The 22343-nt window shown below is 45.8% G+C and overlaps 1 protein-coding gene across 1 annotated transcript in view; it reads right to left on the bottom strand.

The window, feature by feature from the left end:
- The window catches only part of QSOX1 (quiescin sulfhydryl oxidase 1), a 735474-nt gene extending 723882 nt beyond the window's left edge, over positions 1-11592 (bottom strand). The window contains exon 1 of the mRNA XM_069641454.1: positions 11302-11592. Coding sequence (XP_069497555.1) covers positions 11302-11536 — 235 coding nt within the window. The 5' untranslated portion in view covers positions 11537-11592. The remainder of the gene's footprint in view (positions 1-11301) is intronic.
- Positions 11593-22343: the final 10751 nt, after the last annotated feature.

The following is a 22343-nucleotide window of genomic DNA, read 5'->3' on the forward strand; positions in this document are numbered from 1 at the left end:
CTTTCTAATTTTATAATTCCGTTTGTTCTGAGGATATGCTCTCTAGTGAACCATTGTCCCACTACAGTGTGCCCTAGTACTCCTATGTCTTGTTAACCAGGCTGCACCCTAAGGGAAAAGGTTGCTCCCCTTTATCTCCCTGGCACAGCTAAAGTGGCCTGCAACCCAACTGTTAGTTATGAACTTGTGATCTGTAAAAGGTACGAGGGGGGTAGATGGTCCTTTCCCTACCACTCATCCAATGAGCATGGATGTATTATTACCTTATCAATAGGTGTGGTTATCCTTCCAGGATCCCTTGAAGGCTTTCTTGGCTTCATCCTTTCAGGGGTTCCCGTTTATATACTAAAAAGGGATGATTTGTTATGTATGAAGACAGTATTTACACTTGCATAACTGCTTGGGCAAATTGAAGTTTTGTAGTGTTACAGCGGAGGATCCACCACCAAACTTAAGCGGGATCTGCCTCTCCCTCCCCAATATGCACACCTCTCTTCATGTCCCTCCAAAAGGCACCCTTAATAGTCTATCCTACTAATCGCATTACATGTTGTTGTACTATACAACTGCATGCCTTTGTTGCACAGAGCTATGTTGTTGCACAGCTTGCTTTGCACTACATGAAACCCAGCACACACATGGGGAGCAGGGGTGAGCCACCTAGCCAGCCATTCCCTTAGCCTAGAGGGATTGCAAGTCTAAACTACTAACATTTACAGGGAAAACGAACAGTGTGGGAAGGTGCTAGGTATTTTTCAATTCAGAACCAGTAACCATAGCCGGTCCGAAAGCACAGCGAGTAGAGCGCTCGCTATGACATGTGCAGAGCCTGCTGACGTAGGTTCGAATCCTGGCAGGGCCAAACTCAGCCTTTCATCCTTCCGAGGTCGATAAATGAGCACCACATACCGTGGGTAATAACGAGCAACGCTCAGATGGCTGAGGGTTCGTAGCGCTATATAAATGCTAAATCATTATTAATGGTGGTTCGCTACAAGCTGAGACTACCCATAGTCTCCCCTACTCACAACAGGTGGTCAGCGAAATGGAGGAATAGCTGCACTTCTGAACTGAGTTTCGAGCCAAAAGCACAACAATAATCTTAAACTGGAGCTTCTTTTCATAGACTCCCCCCACCCCCTCAGGGTGGAAAAGGTAAAAAAAAAAAAAAAAAAAATTACCTCACCAATGACTGCAAAACGGGGAACATCCGGCAAGCCGCCCATGATGTGTTAAGCGAGCCAAAGAACAAGAACAGATTCAAACACGACAGACGCAGCCCAGAGAAGAGCTAGCATAAAAACCAGGCAGGTGGCAGAAGATGCTTCAGCATAGGCAACATTCATCTTTATTTTTTTTTATGTATTGTGTGCATTAGCCAAAAAAAGAAAAACCTGACTTTTTACACAAATCAAAAAATAAAAGATATTTCTGGAACATTAAAACGTTGGTTAACTAATTCATACAAAAATATTTTTTTAAAAAGGAATCATAAAAGGAATAAATAAACAAGGAAATGGAAAAGGAAATTCAGCTGGCCACATATCGTTACATTGGAGCATGTCATTTAACATTCAGGTTCATATCTCCCTTATTAGTAATCAGATTAAGCTCCTTTAACAGAGCACCCACCTCCAAAGTAAGAAAGATTTCCATTCCCGAAATCAACCTGTTCCAGAATGCATTTGAGGGAAGTGAATGAGCGTCATGAACAAACCTTTGAAATGTCAATACTCTCAGGGGCCAAGTTCCCGAACATCCCATCAGCAAATGGCAAATAGATTGTATAACATTTGCATCACACTTAGCACAGAAATTTGTCGGATAAACATCCTCCTGTCGGACATGCAAAGTCTCCCTTGTTGGGAGCAGATTAATCCTTAATCTCAAAAATGTCATCAGTACAACTGAATCAGGAAAATCTCTGGTATTTCAGGACCGTTGACCTTGGTTTATCGATTAGAGATGGTGAAGACGATAGTTTGCATAGCCTCATTTTATCTATAATCCAATCCATACGATGAGAGCCTCCTTCACTTTCATCGGATTAGAGTATCAATGTCAGTATAAACCGCAGCCAACGTTTAATTACATCTAAGTTTTAGTTTATTAAGAAAAATAGATGTGGAGTTATCCAGAGCAATTGCAACTTCCTCATACAGTGAGGATTTTGGGGGGGGGCAATATCAGCGATACCCATTTCCACTCCATCCATGCACCGAGAGAGAGGAGGCCAGGTTTGAATCTTAGACATGAAATGGGGGCACTGTTCGGCAGGGTCAGTGTTCTTTTTTCCAGATTTTACTTTTTTACTCCAGTCCACATCTAGGGCCAACAGATTGCATTCCATTCCAAATGTGATTACCAGGACCACCTTACAAATATAGAACTTAAGAAGTGGGAGCATGGAAAATGTACAATATTGGAAACACATTTTTTTCATTTGGGCAATCAAAGTTACAATCTTTAATTCTATGGTCTGAAGCAGGTCGACTTGAGTGGGTTAGGCTTTTAATTTAGAGCCCAAATAAGTAACATGTTTGGACATAGGATTTGGAAAAGAGTCCAGTTGCCAAACAAAAGATTTTAGATTCTTTAGTGGATGTTCAAATACCATGATTTTTGATTTACTTGGGTTAATTTTAAGATCATTGGCATAGTCTGATAATGTAGAGAATAAGCGTTGCAGACCGATTTGTGAATGATCTAAAATCACAATATCGTCAGCATATGCTAGCCAATTAATTTTCATGCTGCCCAATTTAGGAGCCACCAGGCCACTTTTCTCCAGCCTTTGCCACAAGTCAGACAAGTATAAAATAAAGAGAAAAGGCGCCAACATGCATCCTTGGTGCACCCCCCTTTCTATTTTGGTAGACTGGGAAAGAAGGCCCGATTGGGACAGGCGCACTTTTAGTGATCTTTCATGCAGCTCTATCAAGATACAACAAATTATCTGGTAAACCCCATGATTTAAACTTCCGCCAGAGTTTATCCCTATTAATGGTATCGAAAGCCTGGGTAATATGAACCCAGGCTCCGAATAGGGTGGAGGCTCCTTTTATGCATGTTCCCTGAACTAAACAATTGAGGATTCGAGTGCTGAGGGTGGTAGAAATACCTCTTCTAAAACCTGTCTGTTGCTTAGGAATAATCCTAGTTGCCTCGGCCCATTTTTCTAATTCAGCCAGTATAATGCCCGAGAAGGTGATCCCATCCGCATTAAGGAGCGATATTGGTTGATAATTCAACGGGGATTGTCGATCGCTTTTTTTATAGATGGGGATTATGATTGATTGCCGCCATGATTCTGGAATAGTTTTTGTGAGAATTAGCTTACCAAACAAGTTCTTCAGGACTCTGGACCCCAATTCTGGGTTTCATTTGAGGACTGCATTACTCAAACCATTAGGACCAGGGGCCCTAGAGGCAGAGGAATTTTTTATCATCAGTTTCTCAATATCCTCCCTTGTGTAACTGAAGGACCAAGTTGAAGATATTTCAAGATAGAGTTCCCGAGGATCAAAGGAGCTGTATACTAGAGAGAAATGGTTTATCCAGATAGATTCCTGAATCATGGTATCCTGGGATTGGCCAACTGGTGCTTTCGTAGAGCTCACAATTGACCAAAAATTGCAGGAATTTCTCACACAAACGGCTTTCGACATTTCTTCCGCCTCTTTCTGTCTCCTCAGGTCTCTATATAATCTCAGCCAATTTCTATAATTGTTACTTAAAGATCTTACTTCAAGTTCAAGGGTTTTAGAGTCATGTACGGTTCTCCTTAGTATCGCACTTGGCTCCTCTTTAGTTTTTTTCCTTTCATAAATTACTGAGTCAAAGTAATATTTATCCTGTCGGCGAGAGATAGTAGGGCCAGGGGTTGGGGGGAATCTTACTTAGAATTAGAAGCAGGATCACCACGTGTACTGCAGAGCCCAGGACCAACATAAAAAAGCACTACCATCTCCCGAAGCACATGCATCAGGACCACCATCCTGCAAGCCACATGCCCCAGAAATCACAGTTTTGCAGCCACAGGAACCAGCAGAATCCCCAATTCATGTTCACACTCCTGATCTGTACCAGCGCTGCAGCCCTGTACACGGTCCACGTTACACTCTGTGCACGATCTAGCTGGAATCAAAAATAGGTACACAAGAAAAAAGCAGCAAACTTTTTTTTTTTAACAGATGATGCTGGGGAGGGGGTATGCATGGAACTGTCCTGAACAGCATTGCCCCATTAACATATACTGGTCCATATTGGGGTCAAAGTTGAACTGAAAAAGTTGTGGATAAATTAATAAGTGGGAGACACCAGACACCATGAGGCAATCACAGACTGCCGCGGCTAAAAAGGTTAAGCAACCGTAAGCTATGCCTCTACATTGAGCCAATGCTACCAAACCAGTTCATTACTCGAGTGGCAGCTCATGTTTACTGCTGAGGAAATGGTCACCCTACTGCTGCCCAGGGGTTCTCTAAACTGGGCTTCAACCGCGGGTATGACCAACTTCCAGAATAGAGGCACAGAACTACTGCTGTCATACAGTTGGGATTTGCTGCTACAAAAGACAAGATGTCGCCATCTTTTGCGATTACAGAACGCAGTCCGGTTGGCTCCTTTTAGGAACATGCAAAGAGGAAAAGAAACTAACAGCCAGCTGCTGCCAGAAAAGGGACACTTACCCAATCCTAAACAATGAAAATGTTAACATTTGAAATGCAGCCAAGGGATTCTTGGGTATATCTTAAAAGGAGAAGAGCTCAGCTTTCTACCCAAAAAAGTGCAGGACACCAAAACAGCTACAGCCCGTAAAGCAGGTCCACGATTCCACGTTTCTTCGGATGTTAAACTGTTGTGGATGGTTCAGCGACTTCTGTATTGAAGGGCAAAAGGGGTCTGCCTTCATGCAGACACACAAAAAAATAATTTTTAAAAAAGTCGGCGCACTTTTTCAAATCATACAAAACATGTCAAGCTATTTTATTGTGTGCTGGCGATTCTATAAACCTGTTGCTTGGCTGTTAAGTAGTATGTTCCATTCATATCATTTAATCGTGTTATGTGTTCACTGCAGTGCATATAATATGCGTGTTTTTTGGGGACAATACATTGATCAATTGCATAACCACGGTTGAAGTGCATTATAGTAAATTTGAGTGCCACCATGGGTCAGAAGATAGCTCACCGTGTTAAGTACTTGTTAGAGATATTGGTTCATATTCCAGAACACAGTAGCACATTCTGGCAAGGCCAATTCAATGTCCAAGGTTGATAAACTTGCACGCACATATACTTTGGGGACACGGGACACCTATTGTTTTACAAAGCAACTGTACCTGCACTTTATCACACTAGCTATAAAAATGAACATGGCACCAGTATGGGGCACTTCTGGAGCTCTGTTCATCTCAACTGTCGCTGGAGGATAGCTGTGAGGCAACGCGCTCGCCTTGGAAACAAGACGGCGTGGAGCAATACAGGTTCGATCCCGGGTCCGCGCTTAGAAACCTCTGGATATTAAGCATGTTATAAATAACCAATTATAAAGTGGGTTGGGCTGCTGCCCCTAATGAAGAGCAGACACTCTTAGTCACAAGACATGATTGGTTCCACAGTCTTGAATTTGGCTACTTAAAGTGTTGAGGCTAATATGCCAGGATTACCAGCAGCAAATTCAGTGGCACATCCGATCTCCCTGTATAGAACTCTCCTCGCTTCCGTGAAAAGGTTGTCCACTCACATTTCGGTGAAATGGTTTATGCCTTTGCCCACTCTTTCCTTTTTTGGAGGCAATTTGTTGGAAGTGGTCCTAGATTGAGAAGAGCTGGACCCTATATAATTGGCCTATGGCACGCTTCATTTCGGGTTTGCTTAGTTGTCACAAAAAATGGTTTGATTTTTGTACAAATTCAAATGCCCTTCTGCACATCATGAATAATAATCCACAAGTCTGCATGTTGGCTGCATTTAAAGCTTTAAAATACAATGCCATGGAAAAACCCAGATAAGATTTATAGTCTCACATCAATTGGCATCCTGCTACTTGTATAATGCCCTGGATGAGGGAGAAAATTGAGCTAAAAATCATTCTCCTTTAGCGTAATATTCTTCTATAATGTATGTATTTTTTAATGCTGAATTATGGGATGTGTGTACTTTCCAAGACAGGTCTCCAAACCGTTGAATACCAAAGGGTATTATTTTAGTTAATGAAATCATAAATATTTGCACCTTGCTATATGACAAGAACTGGAAAATAGTTTGGTCAAGGGCAAAAATTGCACATCGGCTTAAATCACAGCTTCACCTCTTACATTGTGGTCATGGGCAATGCAATTAACCGGTCCGATTTGCTAGACCCTAAATATTACCCCCCCCTCCCCTCGCCTATTCTCACTCTGCATTCCCCCCTTCAGTTAATTGCTCTTTTCACTGTTTTGTTGAATGATTCAAGATGCAATCTTTGCTCTCATTGTTATTTGTTGCTGTTACTCTATTTTGTTGTTCCATTGTACAGCGCCTTGGTGTAAAGCGCTCTATAAATTAATCAATCAATCAATCAATCTCAAACTTGTCAGACCATAAATAGTGATTTAGTTCTCATAGTACTCTTAAGAAAAGCCTCACTCATAGTTAACTTGCTAAAAAGTGTTGACACGTATACAACAATAATATGAGTGACCAATGATATCCTACACCGCAAAGTCAGTGGCTTATTTGCTTACAAACATCAATAATACTTGAAAGCAATGCCCCCTTCTAATACCAGTCTAAGCCCCGATATCTGCACCTTCCTGGTCGCCTCTCATCTGTATCCTCTACCTTTGGAATGGGCACCTTCCTGGTAGCTTCTCATCCTCTAGCTTTGGTATGGGCACCTTCCTGGTAGCTTCTCATCCTCTAGCTTTGGTATGGGCACCTTCCTGGTAGCTTCTCATCCTCTAGCTTTGGTATGGGCACCTTCCTGGTAGCTTCTCATCCTCTAGCTTTGGTATGTGTACCTGCAAATAGTCCCCTTGAAAAACCACTTGTGAATTATTCTGATTACAATAAATATGAAGAGGGCAAATGGACTTTAAGGGAGTACCCTTGCTTACTGCAAGACCAGAGATTCCGGATCCATTAATTTCATTGGGGGCCAGGGGGAACCAAAGGTGTCTGTGACCCGAGCCCAAACAGATGGCCCTGATTCTGGCCATGATAAGCCAATGTCTGCGAAGCCTGTTGTGGAGAACTGCCATGAGCCATTTCAGGTCACCAAGTGCATTTCTTAGAAGTATCACCATGGTGTACTTAAATTAAGTTGGGAAGGTTCTTGCTCTCTGGTGCACATTTTCTGCTTTTCTCCCGCATTCTGCTGCCATCCTCCTGCCTTGATGCTGCCTGCAGGGGCTTGTATCCACCACTTGTTTTTCTTGATTAAGTAACTTAATCAAGAACACCAAGTGGTGGATACATGCCCCTGCAGGCTGCATCAAGGCAGGAGGATGGAAGCAGACTGTTTCTACTTTTTACCCCTACTCTCTGTAGGCTACACCCTAAATATGCTTTCCCGTGACAGTTTAGTCAAGAGAAGCACAGAGGTGCTTTAATAAATGCGAAGGGATCCATTCCAATGCCACTAAATTCTTAGACATCACATTAATATTGGTGCCCCTCTTGGTCAGAGCCCAGGCGCTTCATTGTCTCCCCCTTCAGCTTGCAGTTCTTGAAGGACTCCCCCCCCCCCCTCCACCTCCCCCTCCCCGCCCCCCAAGTTCTTGTGCACACTTCAGCACGGTCATATTGAGAACATAATCCAGGCATCGAAATAGATACCCTTCTCAATGCGGAAACCCTGGCTCGTGAGTGTTGCGCACGATGATCGAGAACTATGCCATTCTGTGTGTTAACTACACTAAGAAAAGGAGGGCGGCTGCCTCTCGCAGTCATTTTCAAAATCCACTTGAAAGGATCCAATGGATTCCCCACTAACTCTGGAACTGCTTGGCTTGTGACCAGCATTCGATTAAACAATCTGGGCATTAAAGCCTTACTTTCTTATTGCCAGCCTGGGCCAGGTCTCACTTTTCTTGATCTACTTTCTTCATGGGTTTCAGATAGCTGAAATCTACTTATATTGGGAAACTTTATTAATTACCAATCGCACATAATCTCAAAAATCTTTACTAACTTCCTCTCAAAAACGCAGAACTGCAAGCGCCTGAAATCCAGAACAATGAAAGCACAGAGAGAACAAGACCAGAGGAGTTCTGCTTAGGAGGCCATGATAATAGATTAAAAACCATCTTCGAGGCAGAGGGTCTCTTTCTAGCAGAACAATTCTATATAAACTGGAAGACCTCGTCCAAATAAAAGTGTCAAGCTTCCAGGCGCTATTCCAAAGCAATAGAGACATAAAGCTCCATCATTACACCCCTTTATTCATCACATCCGGTGGTGGTGGGGGTCCCCTTATCCATTACATCTCCAGTCAGCCCACGAAGCAGTCGTGCAGCTGAACTTTGTCACAGTGAAGTGATGGCGTCTGAAGAGCAGTCAGCAGCTACACTGGTCGCGCGCATTCAACGAGAATCCAGTCTGGTATTAAAACGTCTGCATGACCTGGCGCCACCATACCTTCCACAGAGGCTTCACCTCTACCACACTACGACCCCCCTGAGACCCAACTCCTGGCTACTCTACCAGAAATGTATCAGGCCTAGTACGGTAGACGCCAGTCTGTTTCCATTTCCTTCCCACTCTCCCCCTCTCTTCCTTATCTATGTTTTAGCACTATCTGAAACATTGTCAAGCCTAGTTAAATAGTCACTTGTTTTGTTCCTCCCCTCCCTTTCTGCACCCCTCTCCCTAACCTTTTGTTTTTCTCCGGCTCTACCAGAAATGTCGTCAGGCCTAGTACGGTAGTCGTCTGTCTGTTTCCGTTTCCCTCCCACTCTCGCCCCCCCTTCCTTAACTTGCACCAATGTCATCAGGCCGCGTAAGATAGTTAATTTCACATCCTTACTGTGCATGGCCTGTAAGAATGTAATTGTATTTTCCCTCGTTCCCTCCCTTGCCTTGAAGTGCTTTGAAACACATTGTGTATAGGCGCTATATAAATAAATCATCAGATCATATCTACGTGCTCATAGAAAACCATAGGGGACCAAAGCTTCTCAGGTCACTCAAGCCGCGTGAGTTGGCATGCCCTCCCCCCAGTTGGGTAATTAGTCTTCTTCGGTGTCTCTTTGCTTTCGGGAAAGCAGTAAAATCCTTCCTTTAGTGTGCAAGTTACTTTAGTTCCTGTTTGGTGGGCGAACAAATTTGCTCTAGCGCATAGAAGCAATTAAATTGGCTTTTGCCGTGGCTGCTGTATCCTACATAAGACTCAATTAAACCTATGAAGCGTCAGGAGTCACAACCCGCCTCTCCTCATCCCATGTCACGTGTGTAAAGTAACTCGGGGGGGGGGGATCCCTGGAATCTGCTGGACAGATCCCAGGGTAACCAGTAGGAATGCCTCTGCCTTTCGTTGTTCAAAGGTTGATGAATGGGTGGCATTTCAGCTGGGTAATATTAGCTACATAAACTACTGGTCGTCTAAGGTGTATTCGCTCTTTCTAAAAAGGCTCTTACATTTCAACTTTTTATTCACAATTGAGACTAAAATTGAAATAACCGCTTAAAAATGCGTGCAATCTGAAATTCTGGTTTAGTTATCCACCTCACACTTCAGTTGTAGAAAAGTGCATTTTAAAAGTTTTGAAATAAAAGTTAATAAGAAAATGAAATTGATAAAAATACAAAAACTAATCAACTCACTGCCCTAACTGCCATGTCTCAATGCATGCAGTTGAGCTGTGCACGTCTTTGGGCTGGATCTGAAGAGCGCCCTTTGCATGACTGCCCAAACTTACACAATGAAACTGTCCAAAGCTGTAAGCACACATTTTACTATTATTATTATAGTGACTATTCCGATGGCGGAAATGAGAACCATACCATCAAGAGTGCATTGCATGCTCTGGAGGATTGCACATTTGAATTACTAGCACAGATATGTTTGATAAATTGGTCATTCTTGTGTTCCCAAGATGCACTTTGTTTTTATGCAAAGCAGCCAGCATACTATATTCAGAGCATGCACATAATCCCGCCCCTCATTCGTGCCCATACCACTGACAATCTGTCGCCAGTCCCGCCCACACCACTGACAATCTGCCCCCCCCACCCTATCGGCGCGTGAACAAGGGGTGGACAGGGAGTTCCCCCGGTGAATTATGTCAATTTCGAGCACTGCGTGTAACCACGAACATCAGATGGATATATTTGGGTCACTAAAAAACCTGAAATGCGCACAATGTACGCCTTTGTGTGTGTGAGGGGGGCGGTACATTTCCCGAATGACCCCACCAATAAAAGGGTTTGGAGTTTCTTCTTAAAACGTTATTTCGGCTGCTTCCATAAACGTGTGCAATTAGTTGGACTTTGGGGCGCAGCATATTTACAGAGCGGAAACAGGCTCAGGAGGATAAAGACTTGGCGAGGAAACGTAGGGTTAGACGTTCAGAGAGTGAAACAAAGTGCAGGAAGAGCACATTGGATGCCAAGACTATAAGGGAGAAGGAGGCCTCCAGTAGAATAGGCACGAGAAAAAAACACATTGGAGACTGCGGGGCAGTTTATTACAGGCCAGTTACGTGATTCCATGTCAATGTAGAGGGTCACTTACAAGACCTGTGGCCCATCCTGGGCTGTGGGCCAAGTCCTGTGGTGTTCGACAGCGTCCAGATGCATACAGATTGTGGGCCATAGTCCTTAATATGAGCCCACACACACGTATGCCCACTGATCGCCACAAGAATGCAGGCTTGATTGGGCACCCGTAGGTCCATGAGTGCTCCTGGCTCCCCATCTGATGACTCCAAGTGCTTGATGGTCTGGGGTGGGGCAGTCTACCTGGTTGGAGTCTCTACTGTGGTGAACTCCACATACTACTGAACTTGTACACCCACGAACTGTGAAGAGGGTGCTTGAGGGGGCACCATTGAAGTCAATGACGATGAAGAAGTTTTGCGGGCGGGTGATGAAGGCTTGCTGGAAGGAAGATGCTAAAAAGGCGAATGACGCCCTCTAAAGGAGAGCAAGTTGAAAGGATTGGGTCAATTCTCCACACAATATGTTACTAGCATGGCAAGCCTGGCAAGTAAGTATTGCTTATTGGACCACATGCAATTCCTAACTAGCGCTTCCTCTAAACTGCGGTCTTGTTTGGCTGATGTCTCAGTGGAGAGCGGGGCGCTCGCTTACCTTGCGTTTCCCTGGCTAACTGCTTCCAGGTGGAGCTGAACTCTATGCAGTGACCACACCAGGACGCGTAAAACTCGGTGAGCCAGGCGCTGCTGGAGTTCATCAGGGTGACGGGGGCCGAGGCGGCGTCCAGGATCACGAACGGTTCATCCGGCGAATACAGGCCGGCCCCTGCCGGGGAACCCAGGACCAAGAGGACCCACAGCACACGCATTAGCAGCAGCGGCGGCATCATCCTGCAGGACAAGCGCTGGGCGGCCGCGGGAGGAGATATGAGCTGGGAGGGAGGCAGAGGGAGAGAAGGAGGGGGGGGAGTGGCAGGGGCCGAGTGGGAGGGGCTGGGAAGCTCGTGGGGAAACAGAAGGGTGGACAGCGGCTGGGCGGGGAGAAGAGACGCTGGGACGGGGTCCAGGCGTGAGATGGGTGGGGTCTGGCTGGAAGCAGAAGCGCGAGGGGCGGCAAGCATGAAAGGAAGAGTGATCAGAGGGCGGGACGTTAAAGCCGTCCTGGTAGGATGGGGGCCTCTCTAAATCTTTAACCTGGAGTCCAGTTGGTTGGCCAGGGCACACGACAGGAGTGGCGTTGAGCAAGAAGAGGTAGACATGGAGAAGAAGGGAGTGCTCAATACAAGGAGGAGCTTATGCAGAGTCATCTAAATCACTTATGGGCAGCGCTGCAGGTACCAGGCGAGGCCGGGTAACCCGTGCCCCATGGCAGCCAGGCAGAGGAGAGGGACGAGTAACAGCCCGGGGGTGCTCGTCCCTCTCCCCCAACACAACTACAAAGCAACACACAGTCGCTGCCAGCCCGTCAGAGAAGAAGGAAGGGTGAGGTGTTAAACAGCACCTCGCCCTTCCTCCCCAAGGGGTGCTAAGCCCCAGTGTGCCAGGAGGGGGCAGGAAACCAGACAGGACAGCAGCATTGGGCACCACATGCAGCAATTGCCACCAGTCAGCCGGCCAAGGGGCGGGCACCACCCAGCCCCCCACACAGGCACAACAAAAACCCAGGGGCAGCTCTGGGTCCAATATAAGGAGCTGCTTTTGCAGCAAAAAAATGTAATCAGTTTGTGGTCCCTGCACAGGGACCCAAGCGATCCAGTTTGGGGGCCTGCACGTGGACCCAAACAAAAGAGTTATTTGCGTAACGCAGAGTCTCTTCCATTTTTCTTGGAATATTGCTCTGTTCCAGCTGCATGATCCCTCGGACTGGAGTTTTGACTTACTTTGTCCCAGGAAAGCTGCGGCTGAATCACATTTTGCTCACATACAAAGATCCGAGGGAAGGCAGAGCATCGCCACCCCGAAACCCGGTCACTGCGGTGAACTACCTCCGACACGGGCACGAAGGCTCCGGCGAGAGGTTCCAAAGGAGCGGAAGAAATCCACACCAACCTTTAGAGTCGGCTTCAGGAAGAACTTGCTTGGAGGAACTGTTGTCAGCAGAGGAGCAGGAGACCCCTCATCACTGCAGGACCAGCGCTCGGGCAAACAAAACAGCAACGTGAGGGTAAGCGAGCCGGTGAGGATCTTGTGAAGGAGGGAAGGCAGAGCTCTACACCAAGCACAGTATGCAGCGTACAGACAGCCCGGCCAGGGTTACCACGCAACGAACATTCAAAAATGATAAGCACGCTGAAAGCAAGACGACACAGAGCTTCTGGGGAAAACTTTGCAGTACAAAGTTGCAATGAGATTCACATGCAATGAAACTCATTGTTTTTCTTTTTTTTTAAACTTTATTTAACAGTTGTGGTACATAACAGTGCAGCAACATGTCAATTCAAGTTTGTGTATATCATGGATATTCGATACAGTTTTTCAACATAACATGCAGTATTTACAGAGCAGAGGTGTTATTAAGCCTTGCCGGGCTACTGTTGGCTTAGTCCATTTCACTTAAGTATACTCTGAACGGGGCCCAGATGTCCTTTGGTTTACATGAAGTTGGTAGCGTCCTTACATAGTACTCCTCAAATTCATTTACATACATCAGTTTCTTGAGAAAGTGATTTGCTTGTGGTGCCTGTGCACTCTTCCATTTTTGCAAGATGCACTTTTTAGCTACTGCACATGCGATATTAAAGAGCCTTCTGGTCACCTCAGATCTCTTCCATATATCCCAAATAAGTACTTTAATGGTGTGAGATCTGCCCGTATCTGCGTAACCTCTTCCAGAATTCTCGCCACCTCCCCCCAGAATACATTTATGCTCGGGCAGCTCCAATACATGTCTTACAATCTGTTTCAACACCACACTTTTTGATAAGCCAAGAATGGTACTCACGAATCTTCGGGCTTTATCAGGATGTTTGAAGAGTAGAGAGACGTCCCCCCGGGCGTCCAGAGACCGTGAGTAGTACTCTGTGCACCCAGGGGGCCACCCCCTGGGAAACCCTCGAGGGGAAGAAAACCCAGATCCAGACAGGTTCCGATTGATTGGAACGGAAGTTCGTATGATAATTGAAGATGTAGAAAATTAACTTGCTGTACACTTGACGTCAGGAAGCGGAGCACGAATAATCCAAGGTAAGATGCCGGGGAAACCCTGTTAATACCAGGAGAAGGAGAGCAGACTCACGAGAGACGTGACTCAGAGGAAGACGAGGAGAAGCACAAAGTGACAGCAGGAGGAGAGGAGCCGCGGTTGCGAGAGGCCGACGGCGGAAGGAGGAAAGAGGCTGAGAGATGTAAGTGAACCAGAAACGGTGAGTACCGAAGCGGCCGCAGCCGAAGCGGAGTAAAGGAAGCCGAGCAGGGCTAGGATTAGTTAGCACGGCAAGCCGTGTGGAAAAAAGAAACAGCGAACTGTCAAGGTTGGCAGCCTCTGAGCGGAGAAAAAGGTGCTGCGAGCAGCTAGTACGGCAAGCCGTGTGGAAAAAAGAAACAGCGAACTGTCAGGGTTGGCAGCCGCTGAGCGGGAAAAAAGGTGCTGCGAGCAGCTAGTACGGCAAAAGCCGATCGAGGAAACAGAAACAGCGAACGGCCAAGATTGGCAGACGCTATAATGAGAAAGGTGCTGCGAGCAGCTAGCACGGCTAAAGCCGAGCGGTGAAAGGTAGGGAAACACAGATGGAAAGCAATGCATACACGGGAGCGAGTAGCAACGCAGAGTGTTTTAGTGATTCAGGGTTTAAGTAGGAGTGATCAGGTGGAACTGAGTGCGAAACTAGACCTGCACCGTTAGGTAGTAGAAACGTGATCCAACAGACGCCATCTTGAATTCCACTGTGTGCGCCGATGATGGTGAATCTTCCAATGTTTCCAAAGAGTTCTAGGGGTTTTCCTAACAGTATGCCCTTCCCGTGGGGTGGAAGGTCCGGGTTTCCACGGTTGAGACCTGTGGAATCGGCGCACCAGTGTAGGTGCATGAACTGCAGACGCTGGTTCCCAAGTCCTGTCAGATGGTCCATAACCTTTCCAATCTATAAGATATTGAAGACTTCCCCGATGATATCTGGAGTCCGCTATGGCCGATACTTCATATTCTTGTCCTTTAGAGGAGTCAATAGGCAATGGTTTGTTTCTTTCTTGTCTTTGGAACCTGTCTGAAACATTCGCCTTTAGTTGAGAGACGTGGAAAACATTATGTATCCTAGACCAAGAAGGAGGTAACTGAAGGCGATAGGCCACCTTCCCTACTGCCCCGGAAACTGTAAATGGACCAAAATATTTGGGGGACAGTTTATTAGGTATCAGTCTTTTTGGGAGGTATCGAGAGGACAACCATACCAAATCCCCTTGATGGTAAGTAGGTTCTTGGGATCTTCGCTTGTCCGCCTGTTTTTTAGTCTTTTCTTGAGTTTCCTTGAGAGCTGTTCTAGCCAGGGCATGTCCAGACTGAATGTTGGCCACCAATTCTTCTACTGCAGGAGAGTTGGTAATTCTGGGAGGAGTGGTAGGGATTATTACAGGATGATATCCGTAGGTACAGTAGAAAGGAGACATTTTGGTAGCAGAATGTTGAGAATTATTGTATGCTATTTCCGCATAGGGTAGGAAGTCGTCCCAGTTGTCTTGGGTAGCAGAAATGAAGCATCTAAGGTATTGTTCCAAAGATTGGTTCAGCCTCTCTGTCTGACCGTTAGATTGTGGATGATATCCCGAGGTCAGATCTCGTTGTATTCCTAAGGATTGGCATAAATTCTTCCAAAATGTCGATATATATTGTGGTCCTCTATCGGAGATGATGTTTTTGGGGAGTCCATGCAATCGGAATATTGTCCTTAAGAAACAGGATGCCATCTGAGCTGCTGTTGGGAGTTTTTTCATGGGTATAAAGTGTGCCATCTTGGTCATTGAATCCACCGTCACCATTATAGTGGTATTATTATTTGAAGGTGGTAGATCTACAATGAAATCTGTAGAAATCTTTTCCCAAGGTTGGTCGGGTAGAGCGGGTTGGACCAGTTTTCCTACTGGGAGCCTTCTTGGTGTCTTTTCTTGCAGACATATGACGCACGACGAAACGTAGTCTTTAACGTCTGCAGATAAGGTGGGCCACCAAAAATGACGGCTGATTAGTTCCTGAGTGTTGGCTATTCCTCTGTGACCTGCTACTTTGTGATCGTGGCACATGTGTAATACTTGCTGTCTTAGGTTTCCTGTAGGTACAAACAGACTAGAGCCATAGTAATATAGACCATCTTCTTTCTGGAGCTGGTGGATCTGGATATCACTATCTTTTATGTCTTTTATTTGACTGCGGACATCTTGGAGAAATGAAGAGACTACAAAAACAAAAGTTGTGTGCGGAAATATCTTCTCCTTAATTGTACATTCTTCTGTTTGTAGACTGCGAGACAAGGCATCAGCCATTTGGTTACAGGTGCCAGGAATGTGAGTAATTTGAAAATCAAAAGAAGAGAAGAAATATGCCCATCGGGCTTGACGGCTGTTCTGGCATTCGAAATTCTGAAGGACTTTAAGGTTCCTGTGGTCAGTTCTGATAGTTACTGGATGTCTTGCTCCTACTAGAAGATGTCTCCATTCTTGGCATGCCTTCTTAATGGCGAGTAATTCCTTTTCCAGAACCGTGTAGTTTTGTTCTGAGGACGTCAAGGTTTTTGACATATAGGCAATAGGATGTTCTTTGCCGCTAAGAGAAGTCTGTTTCAAGACTGCTCCTATTGCAGAATGAGAAGCATCTGTCTCTAGAAGGAATGGTTTGGTTTGGTCCGGCAATCTAAGGATGGGAGCAGATGAAAATGCAGACTTTAATTCGTCGAAGGCTTGTTGTGTTTCCTTAGTCCACACATATTTCCTTCCTTTCTGTAGAAGTGTAGTCATTGGTTTGATGACTTTGGAGAAGTTGGGTATATATTTCCTGTAGAAATTCGCAAAGCCAACAAACCTTTGGATTTCTTTGACTCCTTGTGGAGCTTTCCAATGCAAAATGGCTTGTACCTTGTGGGGGTCCATGGAAGCCCCTTCTTTGGAAAGAATAAAGCCCAAATAAGGAATCTTTTCTTGATGAAACGAGCATTTCTCTAATTTGGCGAAAAGGTGATTGTCTTGTAGGCGGTGTAGTACCTCTGAAACATGAGAAATGTGCTCCTGTAGATTGGTAGAAAAGATCAATATATCGTCAAGATATACGATCAGTGAATGAAGTAATAAATCCGAAAACAAGTGGTCTACGAATCTTTGGAATACTGATGGAGCATTAGCCAGGCCGAAAGGCATAACATGATATTCGTAATGCCCAAAAGGGGTGCGGAATGCCGTCTTCCACTCGTCTCCGCTTTTGATCCGAATTAAATGATAAGCGCCTCTCAGGTCCAGTTTGGTGTAAATGGAGGCACCCCTTACCGCTTCTAAAATATCCTGAATCAAAGGCAAAGGATATCGATCGTTGTAGGTGACCCTATTCAATCCCCTATAATCAATGCACGGTCTCAGTTCCTTGCAGTCTTTTTTCGGGATGAAAAACAAGGATGCTCCAGCTGGACTTTTTGATTCAGTGATAAGTCCGTTGCGCAGGTTTGTCTGAAGATATTCCTTCAGGGCCTCCTTTTCAGGATTAGATAGGGTGTACATCCTTCCAAATGCGATCTGGGCGTCTGGCAGGAGATCTATACTGCAATCGTCTCTCCGGTGAGGAGGCAGTTCCTTGAATTCCTCATTAGAGAATACTTTACTGTACTTGTGGTAACATTCCGGTAACAATTTCAGATTTAGCACTACTGCATTAGAGTTCTGAGAGATCTCAGGTGCCTGGGAGGTGTGTATTCCAGTAGTACCGTTATGCTGGCATGTGGAGGTACAGTATTCTGATCCCAAAAACATGGTTCCAGCTTTCCAACTGATATAGGGATTGTGTTTAGCCAACCAAGGTATTCCCAGGATTATCGGGTAGTGAGCTGCCTTAATGAGATCAAAGATCACTTCCTCTTCATGGGTAGATATCCTCATTGTGAGGACGGAGGTATTGGCTTGTATGGGTCCAGAGGATAAGGATTTTCCATCCACTCCTTCGACTGGGATTGGCAGTTCTTTAGCTATATGGGGTATCTTGTTCTTGTAAGCCCATTCGGTATCCATAAAAAGACCCGCTGCTCCGCAATCTACAAGAGCTGGAACGTTTTGGAGTGAAACATCATTAAATCGGAGTGTTACTGGTAAAACCACCATTTGAGTGGAATTAGCCACTCCGTTGAGGGAACTCGGAGTTCCATGCCCGTTCATGGTTCCCTTTATGAACGGGTGAAGGCGTTTCCCGAACGCCGGGGAGGGACTAGATTACAGTCTTTCAAAACATGTTTGTCCGAACCACAGTACATACAGAGACCCAGAGAGCGTCTTCTGTTTCTCTCTTCTGAGGTAAGAGGACCTCTAGTGATTCCTATTTGCATGGGTTCTTCCTCATGGGTTCGTGAGGTCTTGGTAAATTCGCTTCGTACATTTGGAGGAGGTCCTTTGGCTTTTCCCTTCTTCCTTTCTAGATTCCTTTCTTGGATTCTATAATCCATCTGTAGAACGAGCGTAATCATCTCTGCAAGGTTATGCGGGCGAGGTACTCGAGACAGTTCGTCCTTCAAGTCTTCGTTTACGCTTCTCCTAAAAATAGTAATGAGAGCGTCATCTGCCCAGGCTGTTTCATGTGCCAGTTGCTTGAACTGAGTGATGTACGCCAGAATTTCCATTGTTCCTTGTTTCAGGTCTAAGAGGTTTTCTTGTGCAGATACAACTATTTCTCTGCGTCCAAACATGGCTTGTATGCTATTGGAGAATCCAGCAATAGAATCTAAGAGTTGATTGTTAGTGGTCACCAGGGGTGTGGCCCAAGCCAGAGCGCTCCCTGATAGGTTGGATATCATGAAGCCGACCTTGGACCGGTCGTTAGGAAAAAAGGCCGGTTTCAATGTAAATTGTACCGTACAAGAGTCGATGAATTCTTTTAGTTTTTTGGGATTGCCATCATATTTCCCCATAGGGAGGGGACCTGGAGGCAGTTCGATTCTTGAGTGTACTACTTGACGAAGCATGGTGTTTTCATTGCGCAGGGTTTGCATCTCGGTATTGAGATTTTGTACAGCTGCTACCAGCTGCTGTATCTGTTGCTCCATGGCGTTGCTATCTCTTACAATCTGTTTCAACACCACACTTTTTGATAAGCCAAGAATGGTACTCACGAATCTTCGGGCTTTATCAGGATGTTTGAAGAGTAGAGAGACGTCCCCCCGGGCGTCCAGAGACCGTGAGTAGTACTCTGTGCACCCAGGGGGCCACCCCCTGGGAAACCCTCGAGGGGAAGAAAACCCAGATCCAGACAGGTTCCGATTGATTGGAACGGAAGTTCGTATGATAATTGAAGATGTAGAAAATTAACTTGCTGTACACTTGACGTCAGGAAGCGGAGCACGAATAATCCAAGGTAAGATGCCGGGGAAACCCTGTTAATACCAGGAGAAGGAGAGCAGACTCACGAGAGACGTGACTCAGAGGAAGACGAGGAGAAGCACAAAGTGACAGCAGGAGGAGAGGAGCCGCGGTTGCGAGAGGCCGACGGCGGAAGGAGGAAAGAGGCTGAGAGATGTAAGTGAACCAGAAACGGTGAGTACCGAAGCGGCCGCAGCCGAAGCGGAGTAAAGGAAGCCGAGCAGGGCTAGGATTAGTTAGCACGGCAAGCCGTGTGGAAAAAAGAAACAGCGAACTGTCAAGGTTGGCAGCCTCTGAGCGGAGAAAAAGGTGCTGCGAGCAGCTAGTACGGCAAGCCGTGTGGAAAAAAGAAACAGCGAACTGTCAGGGTTGGCAGCCGCTGAGCGGGAAAAAAGGTGCTGCGAGCAGCTAGTACGGCAAAAGCCGATCGAGGAAACAGAAACAGCGAACGGCCAAGATTGGCAGACGCTATAATGAGAAAGGTGCTGCGAGCAGCTAGCACGGCTAAAGCCGAGCGGTGAAAGGTAGGGAAACACAGATGGAAAGCAATGCATACACGGGAGCGAGTAGCAACGCAGAGTGTTTTAGTGATTCAGGGTTTAAGTAGGAGTGATCAGGTGGAACTGAGTGCGAAACTAGACCTGCACCGTTAGGTAGTAGAAACGTGATCCAACAGACGCCATCTTGAATTCCACTGTGTGCGCCGATGATGGTGAATCTTCCAATGTTTCCAAAGAGTTCTAGGGGTTTTCCTAACAACATGTGAAACGAGTCAGCCTGATCGGACCTGCATTTCTGACACCTGCCCGGGCCGTTTCGTGTGAATTTAGCAATTTTTTGGGGCGTGTAGTGTAGCTTGTTCAACACCTTAAATTGAATCAGCCGGAGGCCCGCGTTCATGGATACCCTCTTAGTGAGTTCACAGTACCTCTCCCAGGACCCATCGGTGATGGTGGCACCCAGATCTGATTCCCAGAAAGCCCTTATCATGTTCACCGTTGGAGTATTGGCTTGTATGGTCTTGTAAAGTCCCGAAACACTGGTTCCCGATCGGGTAGACCGGGCCACCAGGCACGGGTGTGGTGGGGGCTCATCAGGGAACAGGGGCCATCTGGCCTTAAATGCCATTCTCATTCTATAGTATTGCAAAACCATCAATTGATCCCTACCCATCCCTGTCTTGAATTCCTCCACTGTTATAAATTTACCATTAGGGAATATGTCCTTGATTCTGAATTGCCTCTCTGGATCCCATGTTTTTTGCACATCTGTTTCATACGTGGGTTTTACCTGGGAAATTCCAGAACGGGGTATCTGATTGGTATGGTGTCTCCAGCCCAATCCTACGAAAAATCTTGGACCATGCTTGTACTGTTGTGCTGACTGGGTCGAATGGGCATTCGTCCTTATGATTGTTTTTAAAGATAACGGACCTCAGGTCGGTTGGGCGTGCTGCGTGTTGTTCTAAGCAGATATGGGGTGAGGTGTCTTGCTCATCATACCAGTGTTTAAAAAACTGGGCCTGTGCCACCAGGTAATATAATTCAAAATCTGGTGCTGCTATGCCACCTTTATTATAGGGTTCAACCATTTTTTCCCACTTCATCCTGACCGCCCCTCCGCACCAGACGAACTCCACCTCCATGGATCCATGGACCTGAGTTTATCAAAGAATTGCCTACCAGGCCAAACCGGGACATTAGTAAATATATATAATAGCTTGGGGAGGATGACCATTTTCAGTACAGCAACCCGGCCGATAAGAGAGATGGGAAGTTTGGCCCAAAAACGAAGTTTAGCGGCCATCGTGTCTAAAAGGGAGTCATGATTATTCAAGAGTAGGGAGGCTTTATCACCCGACACGATAACACCCAGGTATCTCCTCTTAACAGGGGACCATTTTAGACCGTGTGTGTTTATCGGACATCTAGTGGCCGGGGTTAAGGGAAAGATCTCCGACTTGGAGCGGTTGGTTTTGTATCCTGAGTATTCTGCAAATGTATGCACCGTTTCCAACACAGGCCCCAGGTGTGTGTCTGGTTCTCGGATATATAGCAGAGCATCATCTGCATATAAGACACAATTGTTTGTTGATTGTGGAGACCTGGGGAAAGGGGGAGAGTGGAGGTACATTTCTGCAAAAACCAAGCCCATGCAAACTGTTCTAATTTCGATAATTAAATTAAGACAAACGCAGGAAGCCTCTCTCACCCTACACAATTCCGGCACTCAAATTGAAAAACAGCAAGGTGCAAAATATCAATGTTTTCCGCATTGGTAATTCATTAAGAATGACAAGAAAAATCACAGCTGCAAAATTGGAGACAGCATGAAGAGAATCGAGCAGCACAAGACTGTTTGAACAAAATACAAAGCAGCATTCAAGCCGTCAAAATTTAGACATAAATCACTATGAGAGCGTTATTCTGAACCGGACCAATTAAAAAGCACGAAACAGATACCACCCTCCCCCCTCCATTTTTCATTTTCCACACAATTAGGAAGTTTGAAAAGGGGTTTAAGGATCCGCCAGTTTGAGCTGGTACCAGGCAACAGGATTTTTTTTTCCAGAATGGAAAACACATACAAACCTTTGGTAGCATGACAACACAGGGTGTTGCTATGACACATTGGGTAAACAAAGCACCGAAAAGACGGGAAAGTCCTTTGCAAGGTTTGAAGCGGGGCGGTGGACCAGGAAGCTCCACAAATTGAATCCCCCAGCAGCGCAGTAGAACCGGGGGTAGCAACGCAGCAAGGGGAGCCTTGCAAGAGCGGTTAAACATGGCAAAGGGGCAAGGGCGAGTTTCGAGCGGTAATGATTAGACAAATATTTTAGAACATTGTAGCAACTGTTCGAAACCCTTCGCAGGGTCGCTAGGCGGCGTGCGGACAGCACCGACAAAGCTTGTGGGAAGCGGGACGACACAGAACGCGCTAAAGAACAATTGCTAAAAAGCGCAATACGAAGGTAATAAGCTTTAAGGCAACATATAAACACTGCGAAAATACAAGTCTGAGTTGTGAACGCAGTGAGAGCAATTTTCCCCCTACTAAGTCGTACTAAAGATACGACGAAAAGACCTTGCAGATCAAGCAGAAAATAACAAAGGAAAAGCCTGCAGCTCATGCGTTCAGAGCTGGCACACTGCAATAGTATGG

The sequence above is a fragment of the Ambystoma mexicanum genome, chromosome 1q (genome assembly GCF_040938575.1).
Source record: "Ambystoma mexicanum isolate Mex_15411 chromosome 1q, UKY_AmexF1_1, whole genome shotgun sequence".
NCBI lineage: Eukaryota > Metazoa > Chordata > Amphibia > Caudata > Ambystomatidae > Ambystoma > Ambystoma mexicanum.